Source organism: Ananas comosus, linkage group 18 (assembly GCF_001540865.1).
Source record: "Ananas comosus cultivar F153 linkage group 18, ASM154086v1, whole genome shotgun sequence".
NCBI lineage: Eukaryota > Viridiplantae > Streptophyta > Magnoliopsida > Poales > Bromeliaceae > Ananas > Ananas comosus.
The window spans coordinates 8,330,480-8,352,936 of record NC_033638.1 but is presented as its reverse complement, the minus strand read 5'-3'; the positions used below and the strand labels follow the sequence as shown (position 1 = coordinate 8,352,936).

The 22,457-nt window shown below is 35.4% G+C and overlaps 2 protein-coding genes and 1 pseudogene across 8 annotated transcripts; 1 reads left to right on the top strand and 2 right to left on the bottom strand.

Moving 5' to 3' along the window:
• Positions 336-3,769, top strand: LOC109723804 (annotated as a pseudogene).
• LOC109724142 (probable inactive DNA (cytosine-5)-methyltransferase DRM3) lies at positions 5,237-12,449 on the bottom strand. Of its 4 annotated transcripts, none has more exons than XM_020252851.1 (11): positions 12,205-12,449; positions 11,628-11,690; positions 11,371-11,553; positions 11,113-11,209; positions 10,935-10,981; positions 9,973-10,089; positions 9,509-9,599; positions 8,989-9,083; positions 7,987-8,089; positions 7,415-7,485; positions 5,237-6,758 (listed from the first exon to the last, which is right to left on the bottom strand). In XM_020252851.1, the coding sequence occupies exons 2-11, from the start codon at positions 11,643-11,645 to the stop codon at positions 5,490-5,492; spliced, it is 2,091 nt and encodes a 696-aa protein (XP_020108440.1). In that variant the 5' UTR covers positions 11,646-11,690; positions 12,205-12,449; the 3' UTR covers positions 5,237-5,489. The 4 variants fall into 4 exon arrangements, with proteins under 4 accessions (XP_020108440.1, XP_020108442.1, XP_020108443.1 ...); XM_020252853.1 differs by having other exon boundaries at positions 11,643-11,690; XM_020252854.1 differs by having other exon boundaries at positions 11,643-11,690; positions 12,371-12,447.
• Positions 13,924-19,240, bottom strand: LOC109724117 (YTH domain-containing family protein 3-like). Of its 4 annotated transcripts, none has more exons than XM_020252807.1 (8): positions 18,969-19,240; positions 17,960-18,036; positions 17,500-17,650; positions 17,335-17,420; positions 16,832-17,242; positions 15,918-16,424; positions 15,370-15,582; positions 13,924-14,957 (listed from the first exon to the last, which is right to left on the bottom strand). In XM_020252807.1, exons 2-8 carry the CDS (start codon positions 17,999-18,001, stop codon positions 14,295-14,297), a joined length of 2,073 nt encoding a protein of 690 aa, XP_020108396.1. In that variant the 5' UTR covers positions 18,002-18,036; positions 18,969-19,240; the 3' UTR covers positions 13,924-14,294. The 4 variants fall into 4 exon arrangements, with proteins under 4 accessions (XP_020108396.1, XP_020108393.1, XP_020108397.1 ...); XM_020252804.1 differs by having other exon boundaries at positions 17,960-18,032; XM_020252808.1 differs by having other exon boundaries at positions 17,335-17,408; positions 17,960-18,032.

The window sequence follows — 22,457 nt, the reverse complement described above, 5'->3', positions numbered from 1 at the left end:
ATATATTATATATATATATACACAAACGCGTCTTCTTATCTAACTCCTAAGCAATTTGTTAGCAAGGGTTATACTTGAATGCAACGATTCAAAAGTGAATTCCCCCTTCGTCGCCGAGAATGATGAATGATTTATCTCTACGGTCGCCGTGGTTTGCGATTCTACGAGTGTTCATCAATATATCTGGGCACTTATACTCCTGAATATATGTTAGGTCTGCAAGCAGTAAATGTTATCAGTGGATCTGCTACCGATTTTACGGCCCAAGTTTGTCGGAGGACTGAAGCGTTGGATATGAGAAAGCTGAGACATCGAAAAGCGTAAGAAGGCACGGGATGGCAATCCCTGGAAGCTATCAAGTTCAAGGTGAAGTCAGATTCCCTCTTTCTTGAAAACTGCATTGCTGCTTATACATTCTATTTCTGTCAGAAAACAAACACTAAGATTTGGAGAAGAGAGAGAGAGAGAAGAAGAAGGACGGAAGCGATCATGCAATGCTGTGGTATGGAAGATCCGTGCATATGACTACGGCATTCTCTTCTTGTTGTTATTCATCTTTATATGATGTATGTTTGTCGCCTTCAGTTAATTAATCTGACCTATCTATCTGCTAATGTATAGCTTGGTTTGGTTCGAAATGTTTTTTCTGTCGAAGCGGCTGCTAAATTATTCATGTTTCTCATAGAGCTAAATGAGTCTTTTTTTGCGCATGTATGTTGCTATATTTGCAGATTCAGCAGTCGTGAAAGTGAAACTACACCACATAGTTCCAAGCAACGCGAAAGCCTCGGACGATGTGCGTGGATTAAGCGCTTCTGACGGACCCTCATCTTTGCTAGAGACACGGTCGGTTATTGGTCAAATCAGGCTAGCGATGCAACATCTCTTTTGCCATCGCTGTTGTCGGGGCTACTGGCGAACTCGCGCGGAACAAGGTCTTTCCGGCATTATTTGCTCTGTACTACAGCGGGTTTTTTCCTGAGGTATTAATTTTGTCACCTTGTCATGATGTATGTAGCTTTATATGTCACTTTTTCTCGTTCCTGTTTTGCAGAATGTCGGTATATTTGGATATTCTAGAAAGCATCTAACAGATGAGGACCTAAGATCCATGATAGCTGGCACTTTGAACTTGTCGGGTTGATCACCAGTATAGTTCGTTCCTTTCTCGCAGTTTCCATCCATGTATAAAGCTTACTCTTACGCTTATGCTAACACATGGCCACTAGCGGTATTTTGTAACGAAGTTTCTGACAAATTCATAGTTTCTTGTGATAATTGTATGTATTAATGAAGGCCTCGTCAGCATTTGGTAATCGGCTCTGACTTTTTTGTGCTTTTAATTTGTTGGTTTTCGTAAACATTATGCCAATCAGAGAAAATATGTGTTAATTGAAACATAATTTCTGACAGTGAAAATTGTTGGGGACAAGTTAGTATGCTATTTCTTAGAAGAAGCTATCACGTTGATGGGGGAATATGACAATGCAGAATGAGATGGTGAAGCTTAGCTGCAAGAATGGAAAAGATAGAGGTGAGTTGAGAAACTTAGTTCCAGAAACTGACGTTCGTTCAAATTTTATCAATGTGCGAAATTCCTTCACAGAAGAGTTCTTGGCTGCTATAATATTGTCGTCGGTAGTATCTAACCTAGAATTTATGTTGTGCAGGGTGATCATGCAGCAAACAGAATATTTTACTTGCAGTTCCCCAGTGAAGCACTTCTTGATGTTGCATTGTCACTCGGCTGATAGAGCCAAACAAACGAGGCTGGAATAGGGTTATAATTGAGAGCCATTTGGCTTTGATGAGTATTTTCGTATCGGCTGACACAGGACTCTGCTCTCGAAAGTTTCAAGAAAACCAAATATATAGGCTCCATTTCCATATCTGACCTGGCAATTAGAAAATGTTGTTTGTGTCTGATTAGGAAGAGAGTTGGAAAATCATTAATAGTTTCTTTTTTTTTTCATTGTGGATACTTCGGATTGCAGTATTTTTTAGTCTGTGCTAAACATGTACTGTTTAAATGATGTTTGCAGAATCGATCATCTTCTGGGAAAGGACTTAATTGAAAATATCACTGTGTTGAGGTTTCTTCTAATTTGGTTTTCGAGCCTCTGTGGAGTCCGAACCTACATACGCATGTGCAAGTACTGTTTGCTCCTTCTCAAGGGTGGCGTTGTGGCCATGTATATTTTCTCATCTTTTCCGTTGCCCCTTTTTTATATACCTACTTTGTGTGCAGGTGATTTCTCTGAAATGTGGGATTGACGCACGAGGAGGTAATCAGCGGGGTTATTAAATTTTGCATAGAATCGATTTCCACCCATGCACTTAGCTAATGCCAAGATATCCGCGCCTAAGATGGGGGGGTGGGTGGGGGGGGATTAAAAAAATCACCGTTCACCCAAATTCCTCGTTATCTGTTGTTTCTTACTTAGATATACGAGAAGGTATGTTTTAGTACTTTTACATATGACACCCCCCTTTGGTAAAGTAAAAAATACTTGTACCAGTTGTGTGCAATTTTTGCTAGATTGCATCTTGTCTGGTGCCACCCAGTTTGGTGAGTTCGCGAACATCATTTTTTTGTTACAGGTATTTCGGCCATTATGGATTATTCGAAGATATAGTTCACAGCCATATACTTCATAATATGCACTGTTTGCTATGGAGCAGCCTGTAAGCCTTGATGGGAAGATATAGCCGAAATGAAAAGTAAATGCTTCTCTAGTTCTCTTGTTAATATTACAGAAAAAGCTATGCTATCTCAAATTTATGATTTACACATTACCTAGGCCAGGTTCTACGATCAATTCCGGAAGTTGGACCTTGAAGACGTTGTTTTGGGCAACTTAAAGAAAGCTCAGACAAGGCGAATAACTATTGAACTCATTTTAGCGCCACATTTCTTCGCTGCTGCTATGCTATATCGGACTATGGCACGCTGGATTGGGTACCATTTTGATCAAAACTGGGATGGGACTCATCAAACAGGTAGGCAGTGCTTTTACCTTACCTATGAATGTTTTATGTAGTGGGTACTTCATATATGTATTCTCTTCGAGCATTCAAATGCATGAAGGAGAGTGAAGAAGAACATGTTAGGAGCTTCTGTGGAGCAGGAGGTTTTAGAATAAACTCTCTAAAAACTTTCGACCTGATGCATTTAAGGAAGTTTGCAATTTTCTTAGTTTCTTCTCAACATAATTCATATTGTAGAACTATTTTTTGTTGTGTAATTTAACTGCCCTTGTGCTATGCTTTGTTGATTTATTTTCAAAATCTCTGCCTTCTCTCTTATCCTTAATTAGATATTCTTAATATTTAGAGTTGAGATACGAATCCAGTTTTCGTCATGTTCCTCGGTATTCTCTACGCGAGCGCTTTGGCTTACCAACTTTAGATTCTGATACGAACGAATTAATTCTTCGGTGATCTAGCCTGAGAAGCCATTCTCTGGCAAAGTGAAAATAAGGTCGGACTTGGACTTCAATTGATGGCGTCGGAACTGAACTTGCTCGTACAGAGGGATAGGTTAAACAATTCTTCATCTCTAGGTGCATTTCTTGTTATATCAAATGATGTAGTCATTTTTGGGATTGTGTAGGTAAATGTGGAAGTGCCGATTTCATATGAACATTATTCTTTGGATGTAATTGATGTGGAATATTTATTCGTGCGGAGAGTGCGAGCGGCGGCTGGTGGACATTTTAACTCCACATTCGCGAGATTCAATGGACAAATTGCACCGGGAGCTTTATGATCAACTTGGGAGGTTAGGGGACGTTGGGGCTTATCTATCTTGGTGCTAGCAAGGAGTTCGCTGGGGCCGAATGTTATTTTAGTATCTGGCGAAAAATTGAATTTGCTTGCCATGTTGATCTGTTTTGTTTATACCTAATTTCAGTAGAGAGGGTTTTTGAATGCGTTCTGTTGTAGAAATCGGGCTCTTCTTTTTTCTTTTTTTTCTTTTTTTTTTCTTTCTTTTTTTTTTTTTTTTTTTCCGGAAAACACAAGTGCTATATGTGATTATAAGCATTGTTGTATAAGGATATCCATTTTGTCGTGACGAATCCCACTATTGGAGTTTGTTCGATGGTTCGTATGTTAATGTGTTATATTATCAGGATCTTAATTTGTAGCGAAAAATGCATGTTGCGTCAAATGTCTTCAATCTTTTTTATCCAAAACTCTTAATGTTCCTTTAATCTAACATGCATATATATATATTATATATATATAATATTAAATATATATATATATTTATATAATATAGATATATACTATATATATAGCAGGACTGCCGTGCTGACCCATTTTCGATTATGAAATTTTTGAATCGACGATCGGATCCGTTAGATTTGATTTAGCATATTTGAAGTTTTTAGAAAATAATTTTTATGATTTGTCGATATTATTTACTTAGCAATCGAAATGATTCAAAATTAATAATTTTTAACGGCTGAAAATAAAAATCCTATAAAAAGTGATGATATAGTACTAAGATTTTCGATCAGAAATATTGATCTTGTTGTAGATAGTATAAAGAATTTTGTATCAAAATTTCATCTGATTTGAATACTTCTACACCGTTAAACTTGAAAACGGCAGATATCAACCATTAAAAATTATTGATTTTGAATCATTTCGATCACTAGATAAATGATATCAAAAAATCAAAAAATTTATTTTCTAGAAACTTCTAATACCCTAGATCAAGTCCAACGGAGCCGATTGTCGATTCGAAAATTCCATCATCGAAAATGGCTCAGGAGCACGGAGGCTTCCGTGCTCTTGAAAGCACAGCAGCCCTGCTCTCTCTCTCTCTCTCTCTCTCTATATATAGAATTGAACTAGAATACTCTCAAAAGCACCAAAAAGTTGGTGTTTATGAATTTTTAACCCTTAGATGGAGAAATATAAGGTTGGGATGACGGTGGTAGGTGGGGGTAGGTGGAATAATGTTTGATCGAAAGGCTATTAGTAATCAAGGAGTAGATCCAAGGACTAAAAATCTAAAAACACCAATGGGGTAATACTTATAAAAATATTCTAGCTCAATTCTATATATATATATATATTCTTTTATATTTATTTTATCGGCAGGGCGACATTTTTATCTATTAATTTTGTTTTGAACTTATTCTTTCTCTGGATTTATCAGACACAAAGCTTCACCAAGCACATGGAAGTTTCTGAGGCCCATCACAGAGCATGCGAGTCTGAGAAATTTGATTGCATACATATTTTTTTATTTCTAAGAACATCAATTTCATCATTTACCAAAGCCACCAAGGAAGTTGTCTGAAGGTAACCGATGTTTCGTCGATACGCGCATCTAAATGGTTAAAAGAACAAATAGTACTCGAAAATCTGACGACAAATATTACAGAGATGTAATGCTCAAGTAAAATATGCATTTGAATTCAATATACAATTTCTTCCTCCATTGGAAGAATGGCCTACGTTCCGAAGGTTCTCTATCAATTATTTCTACTGCCCATTATGCTTCTCACTCTCTGAAGAACGCGGACGAATTCAAAGAAAAGGTTCGAGTCCATTCCCATTGCGGTATTTAAAGTGGAATGCCCGCTAGGCGATTGCGAAACACTAGTTCCTGGATTCCCTCCCACAACAATGTCGAAACCGCCGAATTCTCTGATAAAATCCTCGAGCCTCTGAATAGTCAACTTCCCGATACCTGCTACCTGCCTCAACTCACCAGGTTGTTCCGTGTTATTCCACCACCGCCTCAAGATTTTCCGGTTGACTTCGGATGATTCGACAGAAACCAAGCACTTGACAAAAATTCCGAGCTTATGAAGGGCGATTTCTATACCCCCGATTCCGCTATAGACCGACAAAACCCTGATTCCGTCAGGAAAGATGCCCTTTAATACTGACAAAAGATAGCCTACTGTATCTATTTGAAAGCAGTATTTGAGTGCTTTAAGCCTATCAACTGCTTCCAAACCCCAAAGCCGAGTGTGGTTCAGCGGGTAACCCAAGATGCGTTCGAGTTGATGTGGCTCGATAGGGCTTAACTTGTCTTCGCCCACCCAAATTAGGTTAAGAGTCTTGCATTGGTGAAGAACATTTGCTTGTTGTTCCCTCGAAAGCATTCCATGCGAGTCCATCACCATCTTCCCAAGCTGTTCACAAATCAGACCTACCCCATCAGTCTCAGAATTAATACAGCTCAGCTGTTTCCTGGTGTCCCACGAAGGCCACCACTTTTTCGTATGTGGAATTGCATCTTCAATGGTCATAGGTGGCTTTGGGAGTATATGGCATCTTCTCTCTGTGGGAAGGTTGTGAATATACCCTTCTTTTCTAATCAAAGCTGAGAAGAACTGAGTATTTACGAACTCTGGCTCAGTGCCATACAGAAACTGTGAGAGCTTTCGCCATGTGTCCTTTGAGATATCGACGGCGTTTCCATAGAAGAAGTAGGGTACATTGGGCGCGAGTCCCTGAGCATGTCGCCGGGGGTATGTGGAGATAAATCCGGGTGTTTCCTCTTTGATGCCATATGGGTTTGGCTTGTCCCAGTTTGATTGTGGCCTATTAATACTGGAGGAAGCTGTTTTGTCATCAACCATGACGTGTTTAGCTTTCTTTATTCTTGCCTTGTCTTCATAATCATCAAAATTGGCATCCCAACTTGATGTATAGTGCCCTGGATAATCCGTAGTTCCATTATCCATATAATCACATTCTCTTTTGATGCTACTTGTTCCATACCCTACATCCTGTATATATACAGAGAATGAAGATTCTGTGGTCAAAAACACATTTAGTTACATAGAAGGGAATAGCTGATTTCTCAGTCAGATTAGACAATCTTTCATCTTATGCTTGCAGTCCTAATCAATATGAATAATGAAAACAAAAATAAAGCTGTACCGTTTTAGGGTATATGCATGTGGGGTTATACATCACATTATACATGATGTAACAGAAATTTAACAAATCTCTGCATGTGATAAATATTGTTTACTGCATAAATTCTTTTATATTAGCTGTACTTAACAATGCAAAAAAATACTCTCATGAATCATTAAAATTTTCCTCTTCAATTTAAATGTGAAGTTGCAACTAATTTGATCAAACAGCAACAGCAGTGGCAACAAGCACCCTTTTACTTCAGCATTGTAATGATGAAACCAGAGACTATGCTCATAATACAGAAATAAAAAAGATAATGCATGCCTCGCTGCAGCTATTTTGACAAGGGGGAGAGTTCGGAAACTCAAAGTGCATCAAGTCTCACAAGAGATAGCTAAGTCCAAGTGTCTTGAATAATAACTCCATAATGTATAAACTCGGATCTAAAAATATGAGAGTTAAACATTATTTAATAACATTGACTATTTGAACGAATTAGCAAAGTGATAAGGTTCGGTACCTGTTCTTTATTATGAGCCATTCGACTTGCAAAGATAGAATCAGCAAGCTCCAAAACTGAAACTTCAGGACCTGATGATATCATGATAATTAGTTAATTAGATGTCAAACAAGATAAAAGCAGCTAGTCTCAAATTAATAGGCATATTCTAGCCTTTTTGTGACTTTTTTCTCAAAAAACCTCTTCTATTTTTTTTAAAGCTCTATTGCAAGTTTCTTTTGATAGAAGTCCCTAGTGTGTGCTAATTTCCTTTATTAAAGAACAAATATACCTTTATTTTTATGTTTTAGGAAATTCTTAACCATAGAAAATAAGAACAAAGTTAGGGAAATTTGTAAATATTGTAAAAAGCTTACATACTATTCTTAAGTTAATATAGCAATAATGTGAATTTATATATATCATGTTTAAAACCACATATGAAATGCAAATTTGGCACAAAACTTTATTATAAGCTATTCAATACATAAATAAGTTCCACTAGTGTGAAACTTTCTTAGAAGACAAAACTGGTTTCAGTTGAAGAATACAAAGAGAGTACATTTTCACTACATTACTGTCATCACAGTTACCAAAATTATCAATAGCTGATGACACTTCCTCTTCGGTGAAGCCCATTTGAAGTAAACATAGTGTCTTGTCCATCATTCCAAACAGCTTTTCATCGGAATTGCCCTATATATTCCATGACTTCAGTAGATTCTCACACATTGCCAACAGTTTGCTAGTAATATAAACAACAGAGTGCCAGAATGTCTAAACTGTGGGTAATGAGAACTGGTCGTTAAAATGTTTAAGCAGAAAAAACTGTAAGACAAAAAATAAAACAACAAAACGTGAAGAAAAGGGTCCATAGAATCATCCTGAAATTACTTAAGATTAATCCAATTGTTTGTCCCCGGACTCCTCAAAACTTTCATTTGTTCCCCATCTTTTATAGTTAAGCATCCAAAATTACTCCTTTCTGTCATCACCCATCATATTGAATGACTACGATGCTGCCGCAGCTGCCACATAAGCTGATGTACCTGCATTGACTATGCGAAGATGCCCACAACATGGCAGCCACATTAGCTTCGCCGTCACTCAACTTAATGTGAGCTAATACAATGGGCTTTTCTAGAACAATTGTCACAGTTCACTTTGTCACACATCGGCTTCTACAGATTAGGGACTAAAATGGAACTTCTGAAAAGTTCAGGGATCAACAGAGCAATTTACTCATATATATATATATTAATCTAATAAGAGAAACAACTTCAGATCACATAATGCAAATGCATTCTCTTGAATTGTCAGCAAACTTTCTAGATTTGGAGCAAAATGGAGTTATTATGATTTCAATACTATGTCTATAGTATAAGTAATTTATGAATCCCGTCATCAGGGACAACCATCGCAAGGAGAGAAAGCATTATATGGCCATGTGTTTGTGGGCGCCAGCTAGAAATGCAGGATTACAGGAAGCATTTGGCATTCAAAATAGGGCTGGTCTTCTTTTGTTCACTGCAGTCGCATACTCTATGCTTGTTTTCTAGAACTCAGTTTTTATGAAGAAAAGTATAGAGGAAAACCTCGTCTTTTCCTATTATTTCCTTCTCCTCTGCAAAACCTCCTGCTTGAATAGTAACTATGTAGTCTGCAAGTTGTGCCAATGAAGCATTTTCACCTGAATAAATACAAAAGGATCATGATTCAAGGTTGAAATATTGGAAGCTTAGTTCTTTTGGCCACAGGGCATTTTCTCCCTCATATTATTCCTTATTTTATCTCATTATTTTATTCTCTGTTCACTATGTTATGCTTTCTGCTGGAATTGAAGTACTTATGCAAAGATCTAGAGCGGGCAGGATCCAATTGTTTTACACTCTCTACTCTCCACAAACTTTTCTTTTCAAAAATGCATGTTTTCTTTTTCTTTTATATTTAAGTATCCAGTTAAGGTCGAATCTACATAAAAAATATAGAAGCATGTTGCATATAATAAAAATAATAGAAGTTAATGAATCCAAATCTGTACATCCAAAAAAGAAGATAAAAATAAAAATAAAAATCAGGCACTTAACAGGGGAGTAAATACAAGACATCACATACCTAGTTGATGTATTGCGAAATCAATTTCTTTCTGTGAAAAGTTCATCTCTAATAAATAGGACTTCTTATCTCGAGCAGTATCAAAGTGCTCCTGCAGAAATCATGTCTAATTACTGTACATAAAAACCAAAGTCAGAAGAATCTACCTTCTACATATCTTATGGAGACCTCAATTATATGGATGAGAAATAGCTCATCATCACATAGAGAGCCAAACGACGTAATTATCCAAACAACTTAATCCAGAAAAAAATCAAATGGACAAGATGTCAAAAGATATTCTGCTGGCGCAACACGATACATGTAGAATCCCAAAAAACCATCTCATGAAAAATCTACAGTACTAGATGAGACAAATGTAATGCATCTTCTGTGAAGCACATTAGCAACGGCCTCTTGGCTTATTCAGAAACTAACTAAAAAGAACATGCACTGAAGACAATGAACTAAAGCCAAAGGATCACCTCAGGTTCCTCCTTACAATTCGGAAGAGAATCAACATGTATACCATCTTCCTCTATGTCAGGACTAGAAAAGCCTCCGAGAGAACTTGATGACCGGGGACTTGACTTCTGAAGAGCCTTTCCATCCAAAGAAATACCACATTACAAATTCATCTCAATTGTTTAGCCCCAAAAACATTTCAACATGACTTTCCACCGCACAAAAGAAAAGGGATTATGCAAAAAGCACACAAAGGAAAAGTATTTTGCTGTAAATAGTCAGATAACAATTTTCTAAGTAACTTCGTACCAGCAACTTCCAAATTGTTCAAAGTCATGGAAGCCAAAACTTGCCTTCTCAAAGAATAAACGACAGTATATGTCAAAATTATTGCAGAATAATAGAGAAACTAGCCTATAAGTCATGAGATGGTACATGCTGATGTATCTGATGCAGTACAGCTTACTCTTAACGCTTATAGCAGCTGCAAGTTTCCGGAAAATAGAACAAACATGCAGATACTGGTGAATAGGAACAACAAATATAAATGCATAGAGAAAGTAGATCATACAAATCTAAAAAATTTGAAATATTTGGAGAAAGCAGTCTTATTTGCATTTTAGACAGACTCAAAATGACAGCTTTAAGAAGGTAAAACTGATTGCAAAGCAAAAATGTCAGTTAAGAAAAAATAACACGCAAGTTCGTCAGATAGTAGAATGCCTCTAGTGCAAATAAACATGTATCAACGAGGTTTTCTGCCTAGAGAAAGATAGATTTAGGTATATAAAATCCCTCTCACCAAAAAACATAATAAATAAAGCATGACTTTTCTCTTTATGTTCTTGCAAGGACTTAAAGCAACTGTTGTAAGTAACCAACAATTGCATATTACTTGGAACAGGTTAACCAATAGGTCACAATTAGTAAGCTTTCTTGAAGTGGCACAATGGGAAGCGTCATGTTTGGAAATGTCACTTACAGAATGCGTCATGAGAGCATCCAATATGAGTTCAGCATCATTTTGACCTGCATGCAGACAAAACCACGACTAACTTTTCATGTTTCACCAGGCAAGATGATAATGCTCAACAATGTGTTGTGTTGTGTTGCATCATCTGCACTGAAATGTTAAAACTACAAAGAGTACGATAACCTACCATTTTCCTTGATCACTTTGTCAACAAGAGTTGGCAAAAACCCCATACTGATAAAATAAGACCTTAGATGACCTGAAGATGAGCTCGCGAAACTCTCCTACAATAAATCGAGATAAGTAAGTGGAAAGCAAGATAAACAAATGAACACATTTCTGTGTTAGCAACCTCACTTTAATTAGACAAGTCAATCACACATCAATCTTTTTTTTCCTGCGAATAAGAACTATATTTCTGAGAACTTCAAACGTAAGATGAAACCTCTTTTACAACGACTGGTCCAGAAATAGGCCGCAAAGCTACTGGTCTAGTAATAGGCTGCAAAGCTGAACCGAGAGCAGGCAGAGGTTTTTGATCCATAATATCAGCAGGGGCGACGGCGACGGCGACAGCGACGGCAGCAGCAGCAGCTTCACTGCTTTCTTCGCAATCTTCTACCTTTACCTATAAAGCAAGACAAGATTATAGATCATATAAAAGTGCGCGAAATGAATAATGTATCAGAGAAGAAATATCACCATCCCCGTGTATACCATCTCAATGTTGATTCTAACACCTCTAATAACTTCTCCAAATGCACCCTGCAAAATGCGCATTTTCGCGGTTAATCCAGACACCTTATGAAGAAAAATTTACTGAAAAAGATAAAATGATGCAATCAAATTGACAAAACATATTGCTTCAACTATCGTGCATGCCACATTCTCAGGAATGAGTAGAAATATCAAGTTCAAATAATTAATACCAAAGCTGAAAGTAACAGAACAAACCTTTTTTAAAGAAAAAAAAGTACACAATAACACTTTGTAAAACACTTCGTATATTTTTCTTTTTTCGTAAAAATAACACCTTGTAATTGTGCAATTAACATTGGGAAGTTTGTATATGACATTTATTCAACAAATAGAGTAAAAACTAGCGCAAAAATGCGAGAAAAAATGTTAAAAAAATATATACGAAAAAGGAAAAAAATAGCTCCAAAAAAAAAAGAAAACCAGAGGATTAATCTACAAGCCTGATCTACATGATTCCGATGCACAAAAATTAGAAAGTAGAACCCTAACATGAGTGATTGCGAAGCAATCGAGTACTTACTTCGTCGAGAAAGTAGATTATAGTTCGAGATCGTACTACACAGAAAAAATGGTCGCAAAAATGAAAAAAAAAAATTTGAAGGGGCGCTGCGATAAAAAGCTTTGATCGGGAATGGTGAGAGAGAGAGAGAAAAAGGGAGGAGGAGGAGGTGGAGAATCCGATGAACCTCGGATTGCGAGCTCGGATTCGAGGAGAGAGAGAGAGAGAGAGAGAGAGAGGGAGAGGAGACTGAGAGGGTTTTTTTTTTTTCGGGGTCTCCGGGGGGTTTAATTTTGTGGCATATCTTTACACGGTCACTGGGGGTCGGTAATTTGACTAAAATGCCCAGGCTGCAGATAGTGTTAATGATGAGAGAATGAGGGGTTTTCTGACTAAAAGGTACAGTGTATTTAATATGGGGAGAGTTTATATTACCAGTTTGCATAAATTAAAAAAAAATAGGTCTCTCCAAATATTGCCAACTTTTTAAAATATTTTTTATTATAAATGCCCTTTTAAAGGATTTTATTTTTTGAAGTTTTTCCTAAAAATTATATTAATTTTCAACCCGCTACTTTACAGCTTTAGGACAGTCAAAGCAAACAAATACTGCACTTCACTTTTTCATTGGAAAAAAGAGTTAAGTGGAGCATTTTCCAATTATATCTCCTTGTGGAGAAATTTTACACTGTTATACTTACATCACGTCATTAATAACAAATCAATCATATTTTTTTTTAAAATAAAAATATAATAAAATATTTTTTTACAATCATGATGGGATATATACTCCTATAAAAAGACATTGATTGATTTGTTACGCCACATCACCAATATACCCGTTGCATTCTAAAATTTTTCCTCCGTAAGAAGATTCAATTTGCTGGTACCTATTAATTCTATTTCTATTTAAAAATTATATTTTTTCTGTAAAATTAAAAAATAATAGATTTTAATATTAAAATATATCTAATAAATTTTTAGATAAAAGCAAAACTAGCATGTAGCTGCAGATTGAGAGTTTGTCAAAGCAATGCTGAGAAGCTTCCCTTACTTTATCACACAATACTAATTTACAGAATACCAATTTATTCTCTTTTACATTAACAACATGCAAATACCAAAGTATCTAAAAATATCATATCATATGTTAAATGACCATCACTAAAGAATGCAAGTCCCTGGTAAGGCGGAGAAGAACATTGTAGTCCACTCATCTTATTCTTCAAAAAAAAAAAAAATTGCAAAACACCCAGAAAAAATTCTTAATTTCTCCTAAGATAGAGCACTGTGCTTATTATCAGCTAAAAATTAATAATTCATGGGTGACCAACCTCACCAAACACAAAATAGTCAGCTTAATCAAAAAAAAGATGATATAATTTATACACATCACAAAGCACTAGTAAACCATTCATTTCCGAAACTAATTCACAGAATCTCAAGTTGGTAAGAACATCACAGCACAGAGAAACCAAGAACGACGAGTCCGGTAAAAACACAATCTATATTCGATCCATTAGTATCATGAAGAAAAGGATAAAGATTACAACTTTGTCAGATTCCAAAATAAATCTCAGCAACAACTCGAGAAAGAATTCCCCACCCCCTCTATAACCAATTTCCAAGAGCACAAAACAATCACATCACAAAGCACTAGTAAACCATTCATTTCCGAAACTAATTCACAGAATCTCAACTTGGTAAGAACATCACAGCACAGAGAAACCAAGAACGACGAGTCCGGTAAAAACACAATCTATATTCGATCCATTAGTATCATGAAGAAAAGGATAAAGATTACAACTTTGTCAGATTCCAAAATAAATCTCAGCAACAACTCGAGAAAGAATTCCCCACCCCCTCTATAACCAATTTCCAAGAGCACAAAACAAAGTGCAAATTTTAGTTTCCACCAACAAAAGTTGACCTGGCGGGTTGAATCAGAAACAGAAAGAAGATAAATTTCCTGTAAGCCGTTCCCAACCTCGGGCGGCAATGTATGGAAAAGTTAAAGCTAAAAAAATTCAGTATCGTACCCACAATCAATAATCTTTATGCGAATTGCTTGATCAGGGGCTGTTCTCTACACTCACAACCTTCGAGAAGGATTAAACCATACCAGTTACCTTGATGTGAACTGACCCAACTTTGACAACATTGATAGGAGTATTCCCTATCGATGTATTGCTTGGGCTTTTGACTTCAGCTTCTTTTTGATCATTGACAAAAGATGTATTCTTCTTTGTCGATTTTGTAGCTTTTGCTTCATCAGCTATCTCAGATTTCCCCTCTTTACCATCTAATGATACGCAGGCATCAAATTTTTCGGAAAGGCCGCTATTATCTAAATCCTTGGCATCCTTTGTCTTGGAGTTGGAGCTCTCTTCATTTTTCTCATTTTTACCCTTCAATTGTTTCCCATTAGCTTTTGTAGGCTTATTTGAACCATTTGGTTGTTTTCCGTTCCCAAAAGCCTTTGAGGGCTGATCTACCACATGAACGCCATCTTTTTCAGCTTTTCCAGAAGCTAGATCTTTGCCATTAAGTTGGTTTTCTTTTGCAGATTGATGGACTGTCAAATCAGCCTTGCTCATAGAAACAAATGCAGGTACGTAAAGAGCCGCATCGAAGCTTCTTCCTAAGCGCCTGCATTTCTCTTCCATCATCACTTTCTGCCGCTCCTCATAGAACGCAAAGTCATCGAGGACAGATGTCGTCAAAGGACTGGTCTTAAATATTTTCAGCATGTTTATGCCTGTATTGTATGGTATCTGTAGATAAACAAGCGACAGAACAATAAGTCATAATCATGCTTGTTAGCGAATAGAAAGATCGTAAAGTAGAAAGGAACAGACACTAATGGATAGCACATTTTCAAAAAGGTACCTGACCTTCCAAAATTTTGATTTTAGTAACCAACCTTTCATTATTTTAGAAATCAGTACTTCTCCATCATGTTCCATTAAAACTTCACAATTTTCATAAAAAAATTTATCAAACATTCCAACAAAAGAGTTGCAAATAATGCTGACTTCCATCAAAGCAGTCAAACAAAAAATAATGATTAGTCAGGTACTGAAATGAAAACTTTTAAAGTTCAGGTACTTAGCACATAACCAATGCATAAAATTTTGAAAACCACTGAAAAAAAAAATGGAGCATAAGTGGGCACCATATCGATACCTCTTGTGTATCTCTGCTATTAGTTACAGGCTTGTTCTCATTGTTCTCTAATATAATGTGTCGAAGTTTAGCGTTGGACACATCCTTAATTATGTGCCATTTAACGGGGAAGCAACCCGACCATTTATCTTGCTGCCAGAAGTCCATGTCTGTATGAAAATCAACAGGACCAACCATCTCAGCAACGCCACAAAACTGCCCGCTTGCATTAACCTAGAAAAGAACCAAATTCCAATCAGAAAAGGATCACTAGATAATTTTCAAAAGGTAAAGTTGTAATCCCCACCATAACTGGCACTGGCAAAACTATAAAACATCACAGATGCCAATCCCCACCATAACTGGCACTGTCAAAACCAGAAAACATCACAGATGCCCCTTTAAAAATAACTTACTCTTACGTACATATCCTTTACAGAGGCATATATTCAGCCTTTTTTAATATTTTTCAACTACGACATCTGTGATATTATGGGTTGTTGGAAGGTATGTATGGAAATTTTCTAAATATAGGAGAGCTGCATGAGAATTCAAGGTAGATTACTCACAGAAAAGAAGAGAAAAACAGGGCAGTTTCTTGTCTTTCCTGCAGATCTTTTTCGTGCATCTTCAAAGGCACATTCCAGCTTCCGATTACCACTTACAGTACTTGACCAAACACTATACTTGATACTCTTGTGTACATCGTCCTCACTATAAGATTTAATAACAAAAAATTTCGCAACCGGGTAGTCAACTGGAAAGTCATCTAAGTTATAATGGTCGGTCGAAATAAGAATGCTTTCTTTGGGATTCCCAGAAGCTGCTTTTGCCTCATCAATTCCGTTCACAGCAGAAGTAGATGATTCTTTCGACTTGTTTGTTCTTGGTCCCCTGTTCTGTTCAATTAATACATTTTGATTTGTATTCCCACTAAACTGCCCACTTGCATTCCTTCCAAAGTTTGTTAAGTTACTATTGGAAGGCACAGTAATTTTCACAGGATTCAGAGAAGAAGGCATCCTCCCATGGGAGACATGATCTATTGCTTGTGGCTCCTTAGCAGAATTTTCATCCTGGAAAGCCGCATATTCAAAAAAAATATTTTAGTAAACAGATGACATTGGAGCAAATAAATTTGCCATCCCATCCACAGATGACATTGGAGCAAATAAATTTGCCATCCCATTCCATCCACTAAAAAATATTTTAGTAAACAGATGACATTGGAGCAAATAAATTTGCCATCCCATCCACAAGAAGGAAAGTTCATTGTGAAAAGGAAATTTCATTAGGGTTAATATGTAAAAAGATCATATACGTAATATAAACCATCAATTGATAAAAGATCAAAAATGTAAAAAGTGCCATCCAACAGGCGGCAAGTTAATGCTAAGGAATAAGATAAAAAGAACACATGAACCACCGGACCCAACTAAAAAATTTACAAATTTCTAAAACTTCTAATTGGTAGTTATGGTACCTGGTTTTGGCCGTCTGACGATTTCGTTGTACTTTGACCCTGATTGGATGACTGAGAAGCTCCCGTAACTGTACTAGCAGAGGCAGTTGTTTGACGAGAAAAAGCAGCATTTACTGATGCTTGAGATCCGCTTTTTTTCCCGATATTGGAAGGTCTACTCGCAGTGGATGCAACTTTACTAGGGGCCAGATGATGATCGTAGATAGGCTGGACAATAACTGGCACATAAGCAGATGGAGAAATGGGAGGTTGGTATGTTGGACTAGTAATATACTGTTGGGTTCCTACAAGTGTGCCATCCGGGCCCACAAGCCCGCCCGGCATCACAGGACCATACTGGTCCGGGGAGGAATGCGCATATCCATATACAGGTGTGTAATATACATATGGTGAACCTTCACCTTGCAAACCCTGTAACATCAACAAACAGGAACATCATGAAATTTCAGCAGTAATTACTATCATCTTAGGTTTAAGAGGAGTTTGCATGCACTTCCGCTCACCGAGTAAGGGTGATTTTGACCAGCGAACCCGAAAAAACTACAGTGGTCGCCCCATTCACCAGGTGGCTCAAATCCTGTTTGATATGCTAAAGCAGTAAGGTACTTGTGAGAACCCAATAAAATTTAACCAAAAAAGGCAAACTAGCGAAAGCTTAAACCTTATACCTGTATAATAATAACCGTAGTTGTTTGCAGGAGGATAGGATAAGCCCTGATTGATGAGGTACTCTGACGGCACTTCATTACTCGTATTATGTTCGATTACTCCAGGAGATGGAGCAAAAGCTACATTTGGATTGCCAGCAATACCAGGTATCTGAAAACCAAAGGACCAAAGCAGTTCAATTATCTGATACACTCTTACTAAAACCATTTAAGATTCATTTTGATTCAAATTTCACAAATTTGTAAATGTGACAGCACCATGATTATGTTGCCTTATACAGAGCATCACTTTATCAAAGCAAAAAACTGATGTGTTTGAATGTATTCCTCTTATCCATAAATTATGGGTGTCAAAACCCCCAACCGCTGCACCCCTACCTCACCCAATAACAGCGGCTTGGTTGTATTTCAATATTTGCACTCATGGGGAAATAAAAAGTCAATTAAAGAGCAAAAATACCATGTATGTCTCGGTAGTTGCAGAATCAGAAGAAGATATCATCTCCGTGCTGGAACTGCTGGCTTTAAAACTGCTGCCTCCAACAAGAGGGGGAAAAATTGAAAATAAGATGTTATGTGCATATTAAAAAACATGCATTTCAACTCAAAAATAAAAGATTGCAGGAAACCATGCATGATGAAACCATTGGAAAACAACGAATGTACGTCCTGCAAAACGACAAAGTTTCTAAAAGGGAGAGCAAATCCATTTACTGATGAGATGTCTAGCTTATTGTGGAAAAAAGAGAGAAATTCCATTTGAATGAGTTATCAAAAGGAAGTTCATGTGGAAGCAGGTCGAGCCCATAAAAAATTAGCATGATCAAAGAGCTTTGGACAACTACCAAACTTGAATCAGGAAAGAGAAGTAGTAAAAAACTAAAAATGATTCAAACAGGTTTTTGATAAACCATTACAAAAATTTATTTGTTTACCTTATTTGCATTTTTTTCCGAAATAATTAACATACAGTAAAATCAAATCATCAAAATGAAAAGGAAGCAATCAATTAAAGCATACAAGTACCATAATCTCATTATTCCTCTTTTCATTAAGCGAAAAGCGAGTTAGAGCAATAAAGATATGGTATCCAACAAACCAAACAGTATTACACTATTCTTACAAAAGCAACTACGTTTTAGCCTCAACAACCCCAAGGAAAATCCGACAAAGCATACGAGAACGAATTAACGGTAGAATTAAGTTTTTCTATGCAATAAGTACGAAATCTACCTCAAAAAAGTCAACCCAACCTGAATCACGCACCAAAACTTAAAAAATTTTCACAAAACCCATCTATAACACCAGTTTCTAGCATCAAATATATGCTTAACAACCGAATAAACACCACGTCGCCACAACCCAACAAAACGCCCAAAAAGCGAATCAAAATAACTAGAAGAAGAGATATTCCTAATGAAGAGGCCATGGAGAAGCTCAATTCGAGAGAAAAAGAGGCAAAACCCTACCGGAAACGGGGAAAAGAGGCGGAGCTCAAGCCATGTCGAGCTCGAAGAGCTCCTCGAAGCGGGGACTAGGGTTAACGAAAGGACGGGATTTTGGCGCCGCCGCAGCGATTCCCCGCACCATGATTGCCCCAGTTCGGAAGCGGAGAGGGGCGCCTCCAATAAACCCTAACCCTAGAAGCGGAGATTTACATACACCTTTTTTGTTTTCGGGGGTGAAATGGAGAGAGAAAAGGGATGATGGAGGGAGCGAGGGGTCGTAGAAAAAGGCCAGATATTAAAATAAATAAATAAATAAATAAATAAATATTAAAAAAGAGGGCAAGGGTTTATAAAAATATGGAAAAGAATTTTGGGGGGCAGGGCCGCGTGGCTTTGTGGTGAGTGTGAAATGACCGAACTACCCTCACACTTGGCCACAAAATGTCGAAATTGCCACTGTTCTCTATGCTGTTTCCCTTGGGATTAATTATGACTAAATTACAAAAAGGGCGTGTTTGGTTCGCTTCTTTTTCACCATGGAATCGGAATCGGAATCGGTGAATCCGTTTGTGGTTGTTTGGTACACGGGAGTCCCATTCCGATTCCGATTCCCGAGTGGAATGGGAATGCCTCAATCACCCCTTTTTTCAATCCGGCCTAGGATTGAAAGTTGAATCCGGATGGAATGGATATTTATTTGGATTAAATTTATTTTTTCAACTTTTTAAATTAAAATATAAGTTAAAATTTAAAAATTAAATATATAATTTTAAATTTTGATTTGAACTTAAATTAAAAATTAAAATTTAATCAAGTATTTTGAATCTAACTTATGAATTTAAATTTAAATTATATTATAAAATATGAAGTTTATTCAAATTTTATTTCAAACTTAAATTAAATTTATGGATTCAAATTAAAATTTAAATTGTAATTTTAAGTTTGAATTTGAATAAATAAAAATTTAGTTTCATATTTTGAATTATCTACTCAACTTCAAAGATTAATTTATTTTAAAAAAATAGATTTAAAATTTTGACATTATTTAAAAATTTTGATAATAAATTTTTAATATTTAATTTTTAATTTGAATTTAAATTAATATATTATAAAGATAACGTTCGTATATTAATTTGATTACGTTTTTTATATCCACTTGAACCAAACACCAACAATGGAAATGATTTATTCCGATTCCGATTCAGGTGATGAACCAAACGGAATTAGGTAATGAGTCATTCCGATTCCGATTCCAGCTTATTTTGATTCCGATTGCGATTCCGACTCCAACTTCGAACCAAACACGCCCAAAACTTCTGTCTCAACATCCGCTTTTCCACTTTTTACTTCTATTATTTAAAAAGTTATATTTGGCTTTTTATAAAATAAAAATATTCACTTCATCCAGTATTGTTAATACTCCGTTAAGATTCTATTTATAAAATATTATTATATAATTTTTATACTAAAAATATTCTCAACCTCCTCTCCTGCCGCCTCGCTCTCTTCTGCTGCCTCGCCATCGCCCACGCCCACATTTCTGCACGGATCTACAAACACGTCCTTGCTCTTCTCGGCCCTCGCCCTTACCCTTCCCATCTCTCCATTCTCGCCGGAATGGAGGGGTAATAAGGGTGCAGGAGGAGAAAGGGAGCAGATGGAGAAGAAAATGGAGATGAACTGCGGCCGATTGAGGCATGAAAAATTAAAAAAAAGAGACGGCGGATAAGTAAGATAAGGGAGGAAATGAAAATGGTAAGAGACAAATTTGTCATTTTGTCATCACAGTTCACATCATACTCCTGTAAATATTTTTTAGTTTACAAGTAGGCAAAGTGTATGTTTTAAAATGACAGAGGAGAAAGTTAAAAAATGGGTATTAATAAGAAGATTTTATATAATTTAGCCATTAATTATTTAGGATAAAATTTAGGCTTAATTACAAAAAATAAAAATAAAAATCTTACCCACACTTTATTATGCATCTCTAATTTTTTTCATATAAAAAATTTAAATAATATCAATTCTGTATTTTAATCTTGTATTAAATAAGTTGGATAATTTTAAAATTTTCTATTACTTATAACGGAAGTGTTAACGGTGATAACGTGACGAGATCATATATGGTATTACTAGATGCTTGAATTTTTATGTGTGATAAAAAAATCCTACAAGTGAATTTTTATAAATAAAAGTGAGTTTAAAAAAGTTTAAATAAACTTAAAAATATATTATCCCAAAATATCGCTATTAAAATTAATAAAATATTTTCAGAAAATTACTTATTTGAGACATAACTAATGTGTAGAATTGATATTATTTTAATTTTTATGTACGAAAGTATTGGAGATACGGAGTAACATGCCCGAGGATTTTCATAATTAAATCTAAAATTTATGAGCAATGCTACATCTAAAATCCATTGTACGGTGTCGATCCTACAACTATTCCATTTAAAAGCAATTTTTTTCTCACTTATTACATTAATTTTTTAATGCTAAAATTAATTTTGAATTTTTTAAACCCCTTTGGGATGGATTAAGGGCTATAATCCCTCCGACCCTTGTTGGGGTGTAGATTTAGTATTTTTTTAAAAATTTATGGCATAAAATGTTTAAAAATATAGGGAATTTTAATTGGGGTTGCAAATAAAAGTGTGAACTTATTTTTTTAACAAAACATTTCAATTATGGGCATTAATTATTATGGCCAAGTTCACTAGAACCCATCACTTTCTTGTTTCGCCCTTCATAAATAGAAAGGTGCTTTTCATTCAATAATTAGGCTGCGGTTGGTTTGAATATAAATAAAAATAAATATAAATTTATGCATAAGTAAAAATTAAATTAATTTTATGTTTCTATGAAAATTAAATTGTTCCTTGAGAATAAGGTAAATAGTATTTAAATTTTTAGATTAGAATAAAGGGATTAAGAATTATAATTTTAAATTAACATCAGATATTAATTAAAAAAGATGGAATAAATTAGGGAGCCAAGAACTATTATTCTTGAATATCAAATACAGCGTTTGGGAACAAAGGAAGAAATAAAAGTTTATTTCTCCCTTTTTTTTTATATCATCATTTGGTTCGGTTATAAATAAAAATCGTTTATTTAAGAGATAGATACAAACTCAGATATAAGCAATAACTAAATCAATTTTTTATTTGGATAAAAATTAGATTATTTTCGAAAATAAGAAAAATAGTATTTTGATAAATAATATAAAATAAAAAGAATAGTAAGTAGTTATAAATAGAAAATAATAATATCATCCATATCATTATATTTGATTTTGAATTTTTAAATTTTATATTTATATTTTTAAATTTAAAATTTTAATTTTTAAATTTTGAATTCTGAAATTAAAATTATAAATTTTAAATCTCAAATTTAAAAAATTTTAAATTTTAAATTTAAGATCAAATTTAAATTTAAAAAATATAAAATATCAAATTACAATTTGGAAAAATTAAAATATCAAATATAAAATTTAAAATTTAAAATT